This window comes from Cygnus olor, chromosome 15 (genome assembly GCF_009769625.2).
Source record: "Cygnus olor isolate bCygOlo1 chromosome 15, bCygOlo1.pri.v2, whole genome shotgun sequence".
NCBI lineage: Eukaryota > Metazoa > Chordata > Aves > Anseriformes > Anatidae > Cygnus > Cygnus olor.
This window is the reverse complement of record NC_049183.1, coordinates 11,788,881-11,806,013: the sequence shown is the minus strand read 5'-3', so window position 1 is coordinate 11,806,013 and position 17,133 is coordinate 11,788,881. Positions and strand designations below refer to the sequence as shown.

Genomic DNA, 17,133 nt, shown 5'->3' with positions numbered 1-17,133 from the left:
CCTCGCACCAGACCTGGTTTTACCACTGACCTAGAAATGTCATGGAAACAAGCAGTTCTGTTCCCAGCTGAAACTGCAAAGTAGGGCACCAAAGAAACTGAAGAGCAGATGTGGTTCAAGTACAAGTTTATCGTGCTTTACATAGGATGAGGGAAAGCGAAGTCCATGCGTGGCGGTTTTCTTTTTTTTTTTTCCCAAGGCAGTGTATGTGATTGTCCTTCTCTTGGGATGATTTTTTTTTGTTCTCTGAGAACAAAGGCTGAAACTGAAAGAGTCATTTTGGGTACTTCCTATAATCCGCATGCTCAGACATACCAAAAGCCCCATCAATAACTACACACCATAACGGCGCTCTGCGCTGGGGAAGTAGCAATATCCCTCTTCTTAAAAATAGGGAACTTGGGCAAATTGCTGGAGGAAGTCAGATGGAAAGATGGTATCTGTGTTAGACTGTCTTGAGAGCAAATCCTCTCCCTTGCTTCCTGTGTGGCCCCTTGGATGGTGAGAAAGCTGGGTTGGGCTGGAGCACCCCAAGGGCTATGCCATTTCAGGTAATATACGTGCTGTTTGTTGGCCAACTTTGTCACAACTGCTTGGCAGCTTTTTTACGAGTGTCCCGGTTTTGTGGCAGAGCTGCCTGTTTGGTTTTTCTTCTTGGCAGGTGGTTAAAGTGGGAGAGTGTTATTTCTAAAGGGTGCTGGCCTGCAGGTCTCCGTCAGGTAGTTCTTCCTGCAGCCACGGCTGGGTGCTCGTGATCAAGCGCGGTGTCAACAGGCGGCCACGTCCTTTGGGAGAGGATATAAATGTGTTGACAACAGGGTGCTGCGTGCCCTGGTGCTACAAATTGGCAAGTGTGGCAGGGCTGGTGATTGTTTTGCTTCAGCACAAGCAGAACAACCCTCACAAAGGTCTGAATGTGACCAGATACCTTTACACTGGAAGCTGTTGGTAAGGTAGTGCAGAGGCGAGGAGGGACTCTGGTACCTCTGCTCTGAGATCTGCTCCACTCTCCAGCCTCCTGCAGTTCTGCTTCTCAACACTTTCTCCAGCTGTTTTCGCAATCTTTTACATCGGGCTGCTGAGGACACGTCTTGCTGACATACTGTTTGCCTGGGGAAGCTGGATGAGTTCATGTTCAGTTCACGTCCAGTTCGTTGTGTTTTGCATTTAATCAGCGCTGACAGGGGTGCAAGCAGCAGGTTTGGACAGAGCAGAGGAGCAGCTCCTGAGGACACAGCCCTGGAGGAAGAAAGAAAGAAAAGAAGCAAGCAAAGGATTTAAGAAAATCTGTGCCAAAGTACAGCAAAATTAGCAGCTGGCTTTGTCAGAGCAGCCAGGAGCTCTTTTGCAGAGGTGATGGTTCTGGAAAGAGCTGGCATGTGAACTATGGGAAGGGATTACATTTACTATTGTGTTGGGATTTTTTGTTCGTTTGTTTGTTTTTTAATTTAATTTCTTCTACTTTTTTTTTCTCCCTTGGAGTGGAATTCAGATAACTGTGTTTTGCCACAAAGGTCTGGAAAAAGGAGATCAAAACAACGAAAATATCCATACATACAGGGGCATGAAAACCTAGGCTTCCATCCTGGCCTTGGCACTGGTTCACAGTATCATCCTGGGCAGCTCACCAAACCTCTGTGTGCTTCCACCTCTTTGTATAAAACCATTAGGATGCCTGTGTGCTGGGGCAAGTGTTATGTGGGCTTTACAAATTTCCAATTATTTGAGATCCTCTTTGGGGGAATGCAGAAAGTTTTTATTCCCTGTTCCTTAAGTGTTAAGAGAAATCACAAAAAAAAAAAAAAATTGTGGAGGGGAACAAGTTTAACAGGGAATGCCTGCAGCATCCTTACACCCTGTGCCATTCAGATATTTGTAACAGAACACTCCAGATGAGTGAAGCAATATGACCCGCAGCCAAAACTTGCAGAGCGGAGCTGCTCTGAGGTTGTGCTGCTGAGGGCTGAGCTGCTGAGCTGGGCAAACCCAGGTGGGTGGTTTTGAACTACAAGATTGTGTTTCCTCCTGCATCACCTTGTGTTTTGCATTTGTCACCATCCTCCACGTGTTGTCTTCCCTCTCTATTATTTGACACCAGTGTCCTTTCCTCCAGATCCAGCTCTCTCCAGCCCCCGACGAGATGGCGGTGTTTCCCACGTGTCAGCCACAGCAAGGCTCTGAAACCATCCCTGCCACTTAGCCATTTCCCATTCCGGAGGGCAGCCGCCAGCCGTCAGAGCCCTGGCAGCATCTCTGCCTCGTGTTAAGCAAATCTTACATTTTATGAACTTATCAGCCGGGCAGAACCTGCTGCCTGTCTCTCTCCTGTCAGCCCCGCGTTGTGGGGGCTGTTGTCCCCGTTGAGCTCCATCTTGTTCAGGCGCTATCGGGCGCGTAGCGGTTTTGCTGATACAAACCTGGCAGGTAGTGGCCTTCCCTGCAAAGCTGGGAATTAATTTGTGCCGTGGCGGTGATAAGAGCAGCTCAGCCTGTGCCTTGCGTGGATGCTGCTGCCCTGGGCTGTTCTGGTGGCTTTCTTGGCTGGCTTCCCCTTGCTTAGGCGTTGGGTAATTCCACTGTCAGTGGGTGCTTCTTTCTAACACTGCGAGTGCCCCCCAAGGGCCTGGGCATGGCATTTTGGTAGAAAAGTCCCAGCTGGAGTTGGAATGGGGTTGAATTGTTAGACTGAATCCGCCAGCCTTACTTGTGGCTTTGGGGAGGATGCACCCCAAGCCTGAGGGACAGACGGCTGGACCACAGTAAGAGCTTTGCCCCTTTAATTCTCCTGATGTCTCTGGTGTCGGTGCTTGGGTTCGCGGGCTGGCGTATGTGTGTTGCTGTGAGTGGGTCTCAGTGCTCTGCCCATGAGGAGCGTTTGTCCAGTGCCGGAGGGACAGGAGGGCTCAGGGATGGAAGGACCGGGTGGGCAGCAGCCTGACATCACGTTTTAAAAGAAAGCCCTGCTGCAACACGACCCGTATAAAATACAGAAACAAAGGAGAGGCCGCTGACAGCTTTAAATACTTCCACCCCTTACATCTGCATCACGCTATCAGCCCACTTGCAGTCCTGCACGCCAGCAGTTGATGTGAGCTCAGATTTATGACGCTCTATGGTTAGCATTCAGCATTACCGACAGCACGGGCTTTGCCATTGCACTTATTTACTCCAGATGTTGACGGCTTTGCCTCGCATTCAGCAAAAGTCTCTCTGAGGAGCTAGATAAAGTATTTGGCTTGGGGTTTCAGCAGTCCAGGCAGAATAAACTGGTATCTTGGCTTATCAGCAAAGGCACATTTAGCTAGATGGGCACTTTCTCTTCAGTTAGCATCTATAGCCCTTGTCTGTGTCACTCTTTTCTTTCTGTGATTTCTGATTGTTAAATGTGCTTGTGTGTGTGTGGACATTTTTTTTTTCTCTAGGTTTCTTATGGCATGGAACCATTTTATATCATTTGTACCTGTAGAGTGAGTGTTAAGGAGCCGGCTGAGTGGTTTTTGTGCATCTTTTCATCTGTGTTTTAAATAAATCCTACATGACACTGGGTGACATGAGCAACTGTCTGAAAAGCAGGTTGAATGAGGATTTTCTGTACGCCACCATTCATAACGCTCAGATGAAGGACAGGCTGCTTGATGATTCCATAGTCACTTCCACTTACTAGAACAAATGAAAATAGTTGCAAGTTGTTATAACGTGCAATTTTTAATTTAAAATCCTCCCTTCTGAGAGCCAAAACCAGAAATCTGAAAGGATTGAAATTAAGAGAAAGGGGAACACTTTTTTCAGTGGGACTTTTTAATAATTGTGTCTTAAACAGCTGGAAGAAGACTATCCAACCACTCTGCTGATATTCATAAAGCTTTTATTGGACAGTTCTTGGGGGTTCCTGTTTTTCGTCAGTGCAGGAGGCCCCATCCGCCCTGCCCTCCTCTTGCTCCAGAAGTGCTATTTCCATGAGTTGTGAGAGGTGGTGCCAGGAGCTGTGGTGGGGTTGTCCCTTGGGAACAAGGGCTCAAGTCTTTGCCCATACCACAGCATGTGATGCATGGTGCAAGTCCCCCTTTACCTGTCAACGTCGCTGTATCAGAGCGTGGAGATCTCTGAAGCACGAGAGCTTGGGCAAGAGCATCAGAGTGAGAAAGGCAAATCTGAAGGAAAAGGCCTGTTTATTCTGTCTTGTGCAGTCCAGCCACACCTTTGATCTACTTGGTGTTGATGTCAAAGTTCTCCTTTTCTTTACCCTATCTCTTTTTTCAGTGAAGTGTTTTATCCCTGGGTCTCAGCAATTGCTTTCTGCTGCAGGGTACCGAGAAGGATTCCTGTGGAAGAGAGGACGTGACAACGGGCAATTCCTAAGCCGAAAATTTGTGTTATCGGAGAGGGAAGGTGCACTGAAGTACTTCAACAAAAATGACGTGAGTTTCTGGGGTTGCTCTGTGTGGATGGGGGATCACAGCTGTAAGAGCATCTGCGAACAAGTAATTTCTGGGCCACTGTTTAATTTATAGGGTTACAGAGTTTTCATAGCATTGAGTCACCGATCGGTTCAGGAAAAGGCACCAGCTTGCCAGCCTCATTGTAGTGTATGCTCTTGGTCCACCACCACAGTCACAGTGAGACACCCTAAATGACCATTTGACACCCTCCTGCTGTGTTTTAAAGTCCTTAAGGCTTTCCCTAAACCACCAATGAAGGAGTTTTTCTCAGCTCTGTCTGTGTATGATCCAGTTGAGATGGATTTTGTGTCTGTGGCTAGCTAATGGCAAAGGTAACGCCACCTCATGGGGGTCACTGGGATCTGAAACCTCCTTTAACTGACTTGGCAAGCAATCCAGAGGGAAAGTCCTCGGGTTTTTCTCTTTCAGTGTCAAGCGGTAGAAGCATTTGTCTTTTTCCCCAGAGCAGATTTCATTTATTGTAAGTGAGATACAGAGCTATTACCATGAAAATTGGATGGGTGATGAATGGACAGACACTCTACTACTCTGTACCACATAATGGAGGGAGCTGAGGTGTTTTCCTCTGATCTTTTAGTCTCCCCTGAAACCTTCAATGTGTCTTGATCACCTTCAGAGAGGGTAATGCTTCCATCACAGCTGTGCATCAAGCTCCAGTAAAACACTGACAGCCATCCAGACAGAGCCATCAGCAAGGCTCTAAAAATATCTGGTGCAATTGTTGTGTTGTGATGGGGGCATCACTGGCCATGCGTGCAGAGGAGGGGACCATCCAGCCACTCTTCTCCATGCCCAGTGACCAGCTTAGATAGTGCTGTCTTCATTTTCAGCTTTGCGTGGGGTGGTGCAATTATGCATCCTGAGAGGAGACAGCCAGTCATAAGTGAGGGAGAAGTGAAAGTCCCAAATCCAGCCCCAATTCAGTTGCTATTAACTGCTATGGTGTGGCTTAAGGCTTTTTTTTTTTTTTTTTTTGCTTCACTGGTGACCATATAGCCATGGTGGGAACTGCACTGCCACGGCGCATCCTCTCTGCCGGGATTTCCCCGCCGCGGTCACCCACGGCGAGTTGGCTTCCACGTTAAGTCCCCAAGTTCCCGAAGCAGCTCTGGCATCTCCTCCCATGCAGGGACTTCCCTGTGGCACTGGGGGGGACCATGGCTCCACTGTGTGGCCTTTTGTCCCCAAGCACTGTCCCCTGGCTGTGTCCCAGGCCGCGTGTCAGCCACCATTCTTATCCTGGGTGCAGAAACGAGCAGCGGAAAGCTACTGAGGAGTTTTCTTCTGTTTCTTGAGATTTCAAGTCCTGTCACACCGTGATGCTTCAGGCAGTGGGAGCATTGGGTTGAAATTAGTCACCACCCACAAAGCTGTTCAGCTCCCTCTGAAAAATCCTTCTGGTTTTGTCCCCATTGCAGCAGAATAAAGCGATACCAACTTGGCCAAGTGCCATCTAGCTTCCAGGGAGATGGAGCCTCTCTCGTCTGTGTGTCCCAGCGCTGCTGTCTGGAGACACTCACGTCTTCATGCCTGGGCTGAGTCGCATCCCATGGAGTGGGAATTGGCCCTGGGGGGGTTCTCCTCTAGCTAATTGCAGCTGTAAGTCAGGAGACTTAGCACGGCCTAAAGCTGGTGTTACAAAGAGCATAATCTTTATTTCTCAGAATGATTAATTTCTCTGTTGTGTTCATTCCATCCTAAAAGGGCGGTAAGCTTCTAGCCCTGGTTTGTAGGAAGACATTGTGCTGCAAAATACAGGTGACTTGCCACAGAGGGTGAGGATGGGGTTGGTGCTTGGGAAGGGCCTGGTCCAGACTCACTGCTAGGCTAATCTACCCCAGAGGTGGTTGTGAGGTGTACATTTGTTCCTCCGGAAAGCAAATACCCAGTTTAGAGGGCAAACAGAGGAGCAGAGTCAGAAGCCAGTGACTCATGTGGAAGGATGGGACTGGTGAGGACATGGGCATGGTATCCCTGGCAGTCAGGTCTGATGTTTTCAAGGGGACAATCCTCCATCCCTCTTGGGCAAGGGTGAACTGGCTGTGGGTGCTTGAGATGCAGAAAGCATTCTGGCCTGTTAGTTAGCAGTCTGTGCTTTTTTTTTTTTTTTTTTTGTCTGGCTGATTGGTTTTCTTTCTTCTTTAATAGTGCTCATCCAGGTGTAATGCTGGTCATTTATCATTATGTAAAGAGGCTGGAGGAAATCTGTGAGTCAGGAGACAATGGAATTAGAAGCAGGGAGAAGAGGCATGAAGTTGCTTGTCTTTCATAGCACAATATCCTATCTTGAGACCTGACCTGTATATCTTGCTTCTGGGCTGAAATCTATCTCCCCTTGAACTTTGCTGAATTTCACAGAACAGCAGAGCATTTTCCCAAGCTGGTAGAAAGCACTCGTCGCTGCCTGAGCAAAGCCTCAGATATATTATCACCAGGCAGTTTTGTGTGCTGGGCGTCGTGTTGTAGCTAATGGCCTCAATCACGAGTTTGTTTCTGACACAGTGAACTGCTTTCTGGTTTGAAAGCCAATTCTCAGGTGTTTGCTCACTCAGCTGTGTTTTTCAGGCAAAAGAACCCAAAGCAATTATGAAGATTGAACATTTAAATGCAACTTTCCAGCCTGCAAAAATTGGGAACCCGCACGGACTACAGATCACTTACTTGAAGGACAATAGCACAAGGAACATCTTTGTTTATCACGAAGATGGCAAGGTGAGAGCATGGAGGTAACAAGGGCTTGTTTGAGGTCCTGGGGGATTGGTGCTGTGCAGAGCCAGCCTGGGTCACACCTGCCTCTAACCCAGCTGGGACTTGCTGGGGGATATGGGAGGGATGTGGAGCTTTCTAAAATGGAAATCTGTGGAGAAGAGGGCTCAGGGGCCTGGGGCATTTCTTTGCACAAGGAGGACAGTGGGACACAGAGGTCAGGGCAGTGAGAGGAGGGTCACAGTCCTCCTGGAGAGTGTCAGAGGGGACCTGTCCATGGGGTCACCATGAAAGAACCCTGAGAGTCATCACACTGCCCCATTGGACTCAGCAGCTGCAGGTTGGGGTTTTGTCTCCATGCACTGGCATGCATGCAGAGAGCAGAACCAGGCTGAGTCTGCAGTGATGCCATCTCACAGGCATATCTTCATCTCTTTCCTCCACCAAATATTTGGGTTCCCCATAAAATAGCAGCCCTGGAGTGGCCAATAAACCCAAACCTAAAACTGTCATGCTCACGTTGCATTTACATCCTTTGATGTTACATTTAGCTAAGGGCCCTGTCTGTCTGTGAGGCTTTCTGGGGCAATCCCATGTGGACCAGCATGGCAGGTCCCCCAGGATTTGTGGAATTGTCTGGATGCACAGCCCGTTCTCTGTTCACCCAGGTGTGGGGAGCCAGCCAGCCTTGCTAGCAATAAGCAGTCCATGCTCACAGCAGAGCCACTTGTCTCCAGACCATAGTCCAGTCATGCCACCAAAAACCAAGGTGCTCTTGATTTGAGGACGAGCACGGGAAATAAAAGGAAGGAGCTCTTTCCTGTGAAAGCTGAATCCCACCATCGTGCTGCTGTCTTTGGTTTGCTGGCAGTCTGCTCGGCAGAGTTGGGATTTTGCTGTTAATTGGCTTAGATTTAAAAAGATGATTTTTCAGCCAAGGCCCCTCATGGAAGGAGCATTTTGTGATGTTCAGGCCATTGCTGTAGGCAGGACTGCCTGGTCTGAATTTCTGCTCCCACGGGTTGAACGCGGTTGCTCCTGCCTCCATTAGGGTGTGTGGGCAGGAAGCTCACTGATACCGTCTGATAACACCTAAGCTGAATGCCTCTCGACTTCCTTGAAATTTCTTTGCCCTTTTGGCTGATTGAGGAGTGCAAGAAGGTCAAACACCCTGTGGTAATAACCCCAAAAACTCACTGGAGTGAGGCACCCAAGAGGATCAAGGCTGAAGGGCCAGCCTGGGTCACCCTGCTGCTGCCCCAGAGCTCCAGGGGCTGGGGCAGTTCCATGCAGCTGGGGGTTTCGTTAGCACCTACCCACCACCAGATGGATCAGGCCAGCTGAGGTGAGCCTGAGGCACCTGCTAGAGGTGGACACCGGGTCTGCTGGAAATGAAATGAAGAGCAACACACCTTGTGTGTGAGCGGGAGGAGCTGAGGAGCTCGCTCTTTCACTTTAGGACACAACAGCTGAAGCTTTAGGCCGGAGCACCACAGCTGAAGGCTGTGCGCATCACACCCCATGTCCATTAAACTAAAAATGATCCAGGGGTTCTACCTGGCACCATTTTCCAGTGCAAACAAGGCCTTAGTAGAACTCTGCCTGTTTTGCCAGGAGAAGGGTTAGTTTGTTAAAGGCCACTAGACATTTCGATGGCCTGAGCTGGAGGCAGGGAGGTGCAGGAGAGGAGAACAGTGGGGTTTGAGTTACAGCTCTTGCACACCGTACCATCAGGACCTGCTCTGATGGTTGAAGGCAGGCAGGCTGGCAGGGCTCCAGGCACACTGTGGCTCGCAGGAGATCTGCAGAAGCTGATTTCCCACCGCACTGAGCTCCTGTCTGGGGCTGAAGCTCCCTCTGCAGGACTTCTGGAAGCCATCACAGGAGCAGCTCAGAAAGCTGCTGTGTGCTGCTGACATCCCTGAAGTTATCGTCATCCTTAGCATCCTCAGAGGTGGGCTGGATCTCCAGGAAAGGGCACCCTTCGGGGTGCAGATCAGTATCTTTGAATCTTCTCTGGTCAAATCATCTGAGTGCTCTTCCCCGATGCTGCTGAGCCACACCAGGGGCTTTCAGGACGGGCAGAGACGGCATGGGGGATCAGTCAGCAACAGCAGGAGTTTGTTGCTCGAGCTCCAGTGACTGATGAGCAGGAGGAACAATGAGAAGTTGTATTTTTGTCCAGTCTGAGATCCCATTGGCAGTGCAGGTAACTCAGGTTCGGGACAGAGACTGGAGGGACACCCAGGTGGCACCATCAGGCCTGTGAGGTGAGGTCTGAGGTGGCACTGGCAGCAAATCAGGAAGAAGCTGAGAGCCTGCAAGAGCCATCTGCAAAGGTACTGCCAGTAGTTTGTTTTCTGTGCTTGCTCTGAGACGTAAATCAGTTAAAGGAATCTCTACTAATGAGCTCATGAGACAACACTTTCCTGTCCAAAACCACCGAGCAGTTTAAAGTTGTTCTTGTACATCAGATATATCCTCACCAAATCTGTGGTGGTGTTCATGATTATAAATGCAGAAAACCTTTAGCAAGTGAGCCTCCTGGCTTTGCAGACACAGGTAGAGGTTTGTGTAAAGAAAGGTGGTGTAGCAATGGGTGATTCATGCTCTAAGAAACGATCGATTGTCTGAAGTCCATGAGAGTTTCATCCTCTGCTTTTCTGCAGGGTGAAACCCTACCTCACATCCCAGTGAAGGAGGTGACCCTCAGGCAGGACATCCAGTAGCCATGCAACTGGTGATTGTATGAAATATCACCGTTTTAAAATTACAGCTTATTTTTCATTACCTCTAGCCTGTTATGGTCATCATTAACTTGAGGAGCCAGTTCCTTCTGCTGATCCTCTTTGTGCTGCTATCTGGGGTCTGCTTAGCTGCTTAAGGTAGAAAAGCAAGTGATAAGTAAGTAAAACCTCAGAGAAGTAGGTCAGAGTTTTCCAAAATGCTGTTTGTGTATGTCCTGTTATGTTTTTTCCCCTTTCAACTTGAAATAGGTAACAAGCCAAAGCAGAACATCAGAACTTTTAGAGGATGTAGCCATTTGCTACATTAGATCATTTTTAAGATACCTCAAGTTCAACTCCTTAAAACTGAGATATTCAAAATTACAAATAAGAGCCTTATTTTTCCCCCTCAATCACTTTAAAGTATGTAAAAATTTAAATCTTACCAAAGGCTGACTTCTACTTGGTTACGGTATTTCCTACACTACAGCAACCTCACCTAGAAGGTCGGTTATCTTAGGATCAGGTCTGGCTCACAGAACACTTCACGCGTGTTAATAACAGCCAGTGCATCCGTCTCCTTCATAACCACAACTATTTTGGAGGGGAAAAGAATGGAAGGAGATGTTTTCCATGGAAAGGAAGAAGTGCCACAGCGTCTGGGAATTGAGCTGGGACTTCAATATCATTGTGCTTTTCCATAGAGGTCTCAAGGATATGACCGGTGGTCTGAAGTACAAGGTTAAGGAGATATTTGGTCGCTCTTTTAGCAAAATACAGAACTATATTGTTACAGCCTCCAAATCTGGGGAGGATTCAGGCATTAAAAGTTTCCTCACATGCTCTGCATTCAGAAGGATGGGACTAGTGATGGGGAACAGGCTGCGGTGGTGTCAGGCTGGCTTTGGACCTGCAAGCAAAAGGGATGCAACGGGGGTAAAAAAACATGTTCCCAGGATTAGGCTCGCTGCTGGGCTCAGCATATCCACGATGGGCTTCACCAGCTCTTTGTGCACCAGGAGGAGGGGTTGGGGCCACCAAGCATCCCCTGCATGTCCTGCTCCTCGTCCTGGAGCTCCCCAGTGCTTTGGGCTCCACTAATCCTAAGCGGTGGCTCCTGACTCACCTGAAATCTCATTTCAAGCCGCCGGCTGGGTTTTCCTCTGCTGACCTTCCCCCTCCCACAAGCACTACTTAAGCAGATGGGGAGCTAGGATGAGAAGTGCTACCAGTTTTCTGAGCCCTGCAGGCATCTTTTACAGAAAAATGATGCTTGGGCAGTGGCTATGGCACGTAAAGGGTGATGCCCATTGCAGGTTATGGGGGTAGTTTGCTCAGAGGTGATGGCTCAGAGGTTATGGCTCATCCTGCGTACTGCCTGGGCACCTCACTGTGCTGTCCATGGGTCAGGGAGCACAAGCCTCTGCAGAAAAACCCTGGGTGCTCACTGGGCGCCCCATGCAGGCTGTGAAGTCCAGGAGAGCAGCTAGCTGCTCCCCAGCCTTCGCCCGTTTGCTGCAGCCCCTCTATGTGAGGCCGCCCTGCAAGCAGCTCCCCTGCTCCGCTGGGTGAGCCCAGGCTGCTGTGGCTGGAAGCAGGGTTATTGCTGCCATGAGCCTCTCACTGCAGCTTTATCCCCTCTTTTATGTTTTATGTTTTTTTTCTTTTTTTTTTTCTTTTTTTTTTGAGGGCTGCCACTAAACTCCACTGTTGTCACTTGGGACAAAGTGCTGGGAGAGCTGAAATGAAGCAGGATCACATTATTTCGTTATGTGCAGACTACATGACTTGCTGTTCTTTTCGTTTCTTGTTATTAGGAAATCGTGGATTGGTTCAATGCCATCCGGGCAGCACGTTTTCATTACTTACAAGTGGCGTTCCCTGGAGCCAGCGATGCTGATGTGAGTTTTCCTGCATGTTTTTTTTCCTTACTCATTTTTATCATCTTGTTAAAAAGCAGGAAAGCTTGGGAGTGCTCCATCCTTCAATGTGTGCTGTACAATTACCATTATTTTGGTGCAAGAGACTTCAGACCATTTTCAGACAAAAAGTTCTACGGGGTAAATACTAAAAACTGAAAGGAGGGAGCCTTACCGGTCTGCTGTGGTACAGGTGGCTGGCTCATTTGCATAGAATTGCCAACAAAAAACAACAAATAAACCCACCCCCTTCTCCAGAAGCTTTAATAGAGTTGCTGTTTTGTCCAGTGGTCAGTGAGAAGGTTTGGATTCCCGTGGGATCTGGTGGCAGAGGGGTTGGGTGGGCTTAGGTGGGGGCTTGCCCCCATCCAGGAACCCCCATGGCTGCCTGATTCCCCCCCCAGCTGATGCCACGTTCTTTTTTCTCTCCTGTTTGGGTTGTTCCAGCTGGTGCCAAAGCTTTCTAGAAACTACCTAAAGGAAGGATACATGGAGAAAACGGGGCCAAAGGTAGGGTATAAATGTTTCTGCAATACCCCCAAAACCAAGGCTTTCTCTATACCGGGTGGAGAGAGGTCTGCTGGTGGGACAGACTCACCCTCACTGGAGAGGTGAAGCCATAACGCTGTAATCACGTTAATAAGCATTTCACCCCCACACTTTGCATTTGGAAGCAGAGGTTAAAAAATCCAAAAGTACCACAGACCGACCCACCTCATTTCCCTGATTGCTGGCCATTTCTGCAAGCCCGCCTGGTGCATCTGGCCCCAGAAACTGCCTTTCTGAAACTGCCCCAGCCCTCCTGGGTCCTCCAAGCTGCCCGACACAACCCCAATGCCCTGGGTCGTGCCTAGTGAGAAAGGTGCTGCTTATTTTGGTGTGTAATCTGTCACTTCTTGACTCTTCAGCAAACAGAAGGATTCAAGAAGCGGTGGTTTACCATGGATGACCGAAGGCTCATGTATTTCAAAGATCCCCTGGTAAGACAAAGGAGCCTGGGCTGTCTGCAGGGCATCATCTGCAGTAAAGCCCAGGCTGACACTCACCAAAATGTTTGAGCAACCCTTACCAACTGCAGATTTTTCTGCATCTGGATTATGCGTTCCTGGTGGGGGGGCTGGGGGCGTAGGTCCCAAGTCCTGGGTGCTGCTGGTGGGAAGCTCCATGGGGCCACCGGTGTTTTGGTGCTTGGCTGCACTTTGCTCTTCTGGCCATGTGCAGAGCAAGCCCATGAGATGGATTTTCATCTGCATCCTGCCTCACTGTTCCACTGTCTTCTAGGATGCCTTTGCAAGAGGGGAGGTGTTTATTGGGAGCAAGGAAAACAGCTACAAAGTTCTGGAAGGGCTCCCGCCATCCACGCAGGGAAATCACTGGCAGCACGGCATCACCATTGTCACCCCGGACAGGAAATTCCTCTTCGCCTGTGAGACAGAGGACGACCAGCTGGAGTGGATCACCACCTTCCAGAAGGTTATAAGCAGGCCGATGCTGCCTCAGGAATACGCAGGTGTGTGCTCAAGAGGTCTGGAGAACAGGCTCGTCCTGTTTATTTCCCATTTGTTAGAGGACGGGATGGATGGAGAGGGGTCAGGGATGCAATGACTGTGGGGGCTCCCTTGCATGTAGTCTGAGCAGCCTCTGCGAGGCTCACTTTTGGAGGAGGAGGATGGCGTCCTGCTGCTTCCCTCCTCCTCACCCTGTGGTGATGTCCACAGTACTGTAAGGACAATTGGTCACCCAGTTATGAGGATAGTTAGACCTGAAGAGCATCAGCAGCACGAGGTCTGCCCACAGAGCTGGGCTTGTTGTGCTCATGGTGCTCCTGGCTTTAACTTTGTTTTCTCTGTTTGTTTTTTTTTGTTGTTGTTTCAGTGGAAGCCCATTTCAAGCATAAACCTTAGATGGGACTGGCTGGTCAGACCTGAGGAATGAGCTTCTGTTTACAACACAACATGGTTTTATTTGAAATGTTAAAAATAATTATTAATAATAATAACAGTAATAATAATAATAATACTTCCCTTTCCCTTCATCATTCACTTGATCATGTTGGAAGCCAAGAAGGGCAGCAGCGAAATGTGAGAGATGCTGATTCAACCTGAAATTTGTTTCCATGGCTCCCCCTTGCACCTCGTGTCCACGTGCAGCCGATTTGGGTGTCTCCTGCAGTAGGTACCTGCCTCAAGGACCTTACTGGCTGGAAGGGGTGCCCCACCATGGGATGACGAAGAGTCTTGGTGGCACATCTCATGGGTGTGGGGCTTTCTCTGGACAATGTGGTCCGTGGCCAGTGCAAAAACCCGAAAGGGTTCCTTGTGGCAAGTGGTGACTGTTTTGGGGGACAAGAGGATGTGCTCCTTCCCTCCTGCCCACTCAGACGCCCTCTCTGAGGTGCTGCTGGGTGGCGGGGTTGGTGGTAAGCTGCTTTTCTTCCCCTGTGGCTCAGTGCTGCTTCAGTTCTGCGGGAGATGCGGCCCCAGGGCCGAGCTGCCTGCTCTGGTGGCAGAGCTCAGCCAAGGCCCAGCCTCACCAGAGGGCTTCGTCTGGGTCAGCCTTGGTCCCGCTGCTGCTACAGGCGTCCACCCGCACCTCCTGTTGACCCAGCTCCCTGCCAGCCATTTCCCAGGGGAGACTGTGAGTCCCTGAGATGCTGACATCCTAACAGGATGCGAAGCATGACCCTAAAGACATGAAGGAGGGAAAACATTGTCTTTAAATGTAGGAAGCTGCAGCTGTTCATTGGCAGGGGAGTTTGGAGGTGACCAAACCGTGTGAGAAGGCAGCGTTGTGTGTCCTGCTCGCCCACATCCTCCAGACCCTTAAAACACGAAGAAGTGCCAGAGCTCAGAGCATCTTAAATCAACTCCTGGTAGTAAGTTTGTCCCCGCGTTCCACCCCATGGACAGTACTTTCCGTGCAGAGCCCTGGCCGCTTCCACCCTTCCATCCCAGTTTGTGCCAAGGTGAAACTCCTCCTGCTTCCCCGAAAGGGACAGGGGAGTGCTGCCCTTCCCAGCTGAGCCCACCTGTCCTCTGGAAGCCACCACCGGTATCACCGTGGCCGCTTCCTCACGGTGTCCATGTGGGCATTGGCCCCGGCAGAGAGGCAGCGGGGGCCATGGCTGTGTGTGGTCCAGGCTGGAGGTGCTGCAGGGGCCATTGGGCATGCGCCTCCTGGGCAGCTCGGGTGGAAATGGAGCCCAAGTTTGGCTTGCGTGGTCTTGTGGCATGTAAATGTTGCTAAATGACTGATCCTCCAGCTGTCGTAGAGGTAAACTATAAATAAATTGGGTGTGGGTGTGTCACGCCTCATAAGTGGTGGCGATGCTGTCTCTGGGCTAGTTTCCAACAGAGGCTTCTTGCCCCCCAGCTGGGCTGTCGCTGTCTTTTTGGGGCCGGGTTGGTTGGGGTTGAGCTTTAGGCTGGATTGTGCCCAGTGCAAGGGCAGGTGCCTCCCTTCAGCCCTGCTGGCTGCTGACACGGTGCTTCTGCAAACTGGTTGTTGCACTTTTTTCCCCCAATTCATCCCTTGATATTTTTTTTGGTTAATTTTTTTTTTTCTGAAAGATAAAAAAGCTGCTTGAAGTGACATTTCAGCGATGTTTTGAGCACTGTAACTGATGCGGGCAGGGGGCGACGCGTTTGTGGCGGTTGGGCTGGGACCTGCACAGAACATGCTGAATTTTTACCTGAAAAAATGTTTTTCTGCATCCATTGAGTAACAGACCGAGACACTGATCTGTCCGACGCGTTCCTTACGTTGGTGTTTGTAACCGAACCCATCTCATGGGCTGTGTACGTTTGTTATGTCACTGGTAAGACAACTGTGGTACTAAATGTCATTCGCACCAATAAATTATGATGTCAGATGGGTGGCAGTGTCGTGCTGGCTCTGCGGGAGAGGTAAGACGGGGGCTTAAAACCAAACCAAACCAAAACCCCAGTGGGGCGAGGTGTGAAGGGTGCTGGTAGAGCGCTGCCCACCCACAGCACCACGCGGCCCCCTGGGGCTGCCCGAGGGGTGGGCTGGGGGTGGGTGGATGTGTGAAATGAGTGTGTTATGTAACACAGCGTCCGTGTGCGTACAGAGCTGTACTGTATAGTTAGCCATGATACATTTTTATGTATGCATACACACACAAAATATATTTCACAGAACCCACACAGGCACACAAATCTAAACCCCATTTCATGTTATAGGATGCTGTGTGCAAAATAGATTTTTTGTGTGTATGTGTATATATATATATTAAAATATAGTTTGTAAGAACATATGCATGCATGGCTTTATGCATCTATTAAAATATACGTTTATAGAAATCTAATTTAATTTACAAATATATAAATATCTCACACGTGTACATACATACGTTGCCTGTTCATCTATAGCTGGTGCTATAGCCTTTTTATAACTAAATTTATTAATTTTTAACAAAAAGCATGCACCTGGGTGTTTGTTTTATAATTATATAAAATTTATAAACGTATTGTTCTATGTAATTCAAACTAAGTATAGTGCATAGAAACGTATGCATACACACATACATAGTGCTCTATGTGCGTGTATGTGTAATTTACAAAAAAGTATGGTATTTATAATTTTTTTTTCTCTCAAAAAGTAAGGCACGTTAGAAATAGGGAAAAGCCAGGACAGGCTGTTTGTTTGTCGTTTTAGGGAGCTAGAAACATCATGTATGTATGACAGTAAGTAAGGGTGTGTGTGTGTGTGTAAAATTGACTCATATAATGGGTATTATAATTCCTATGACAATTATTTAATTATAAATTATATACACAGAAGGCTGTCTAAATTGTGTATTATGTACATGTATATATATAAAATATATGCATATATATGTATATATAAAAGTCACTTAGAACCACATATGTGGCCACTGCTGCTGGACACCCATGGATACCTTGAGCCACGCCCAGGCACCGGCAGCAATGAAATAACCTGGCTTTGCTGGGCTCTTCCCTGCTCTGTCTGAGAGAGCATTTATTAAATTTCCCTAGCAGCATCCCTAGCATGGGGTAGATACTCCCCAGTCAGGGCAGGGGCATCACCACGCTTCGTCCAGACTTAGGGCAAATGAATGACTGTGTGCAGACATTGCTGAGCAGGAGCAAAGGTTGCAAACCAAAGCAATCTGTGCCTGTCACAGACAATTCCTGCCCCAAGTGATGCCTTTACTGCAAAGAAATAAAGCTGCAGCGCTGAGATCCACAGGACCCACAGTCAAATGCAGGGCAGGGGGCAAACAGCAAGGAAAGTAAGATCTCTGCTTGTAAAACTCTCAGAAAGCAGCAGTACCACAGA

At 48.9% G+C, this 17,133-nt stretch overlaps 1 protein-coding gene across 3 annotated transcripts in view; it reads left to right on the top strand.

Annotated features, from left to right (window-relative positions):
- ADAP1 (ArfGAP with dual PH domains 1) overlaps positions 1–15,679 on the top strand; it is a 60,149-nt gene extending 44,470 nt beyond the window's left edge. For all 3 annotated transcript variants that reach the window (XM_040574693.1, XM_040574694.1, XM_040574692.1), the window contains 7 exons: positions 4,306–4,418; positions 7,026–7,172; positions 11,710–11,793; positions 12,259–12,321; positions 12,720–12,791; positions 13,093–13,321; positions 13,687–15,679. In XM_040574693.1, the coding sequence (XP_040430627.1) occupies positions 4,306–4,418; positions 7,026–7,172; positions 11,710–11,793; positions 12,259–12,321; positions 12,720–12,791; positions 13,093–13,321; positions 13,687–13,715 (737 nt within the window). In that variant the 3' untranslated portion in view covers positions 13,716–15,679. The remainder of the gene's footprint in view (positions 1–4,305; positions 4,419–7,025; positions 7,173–11,709; positions 11,794–12,258; positions 12,322–12,719; positions 12,792–13,092; positions 13,322–13,686) is intronic.
- Positions 15,680–17,133: the final 1,454 nt, after the last annotated feature.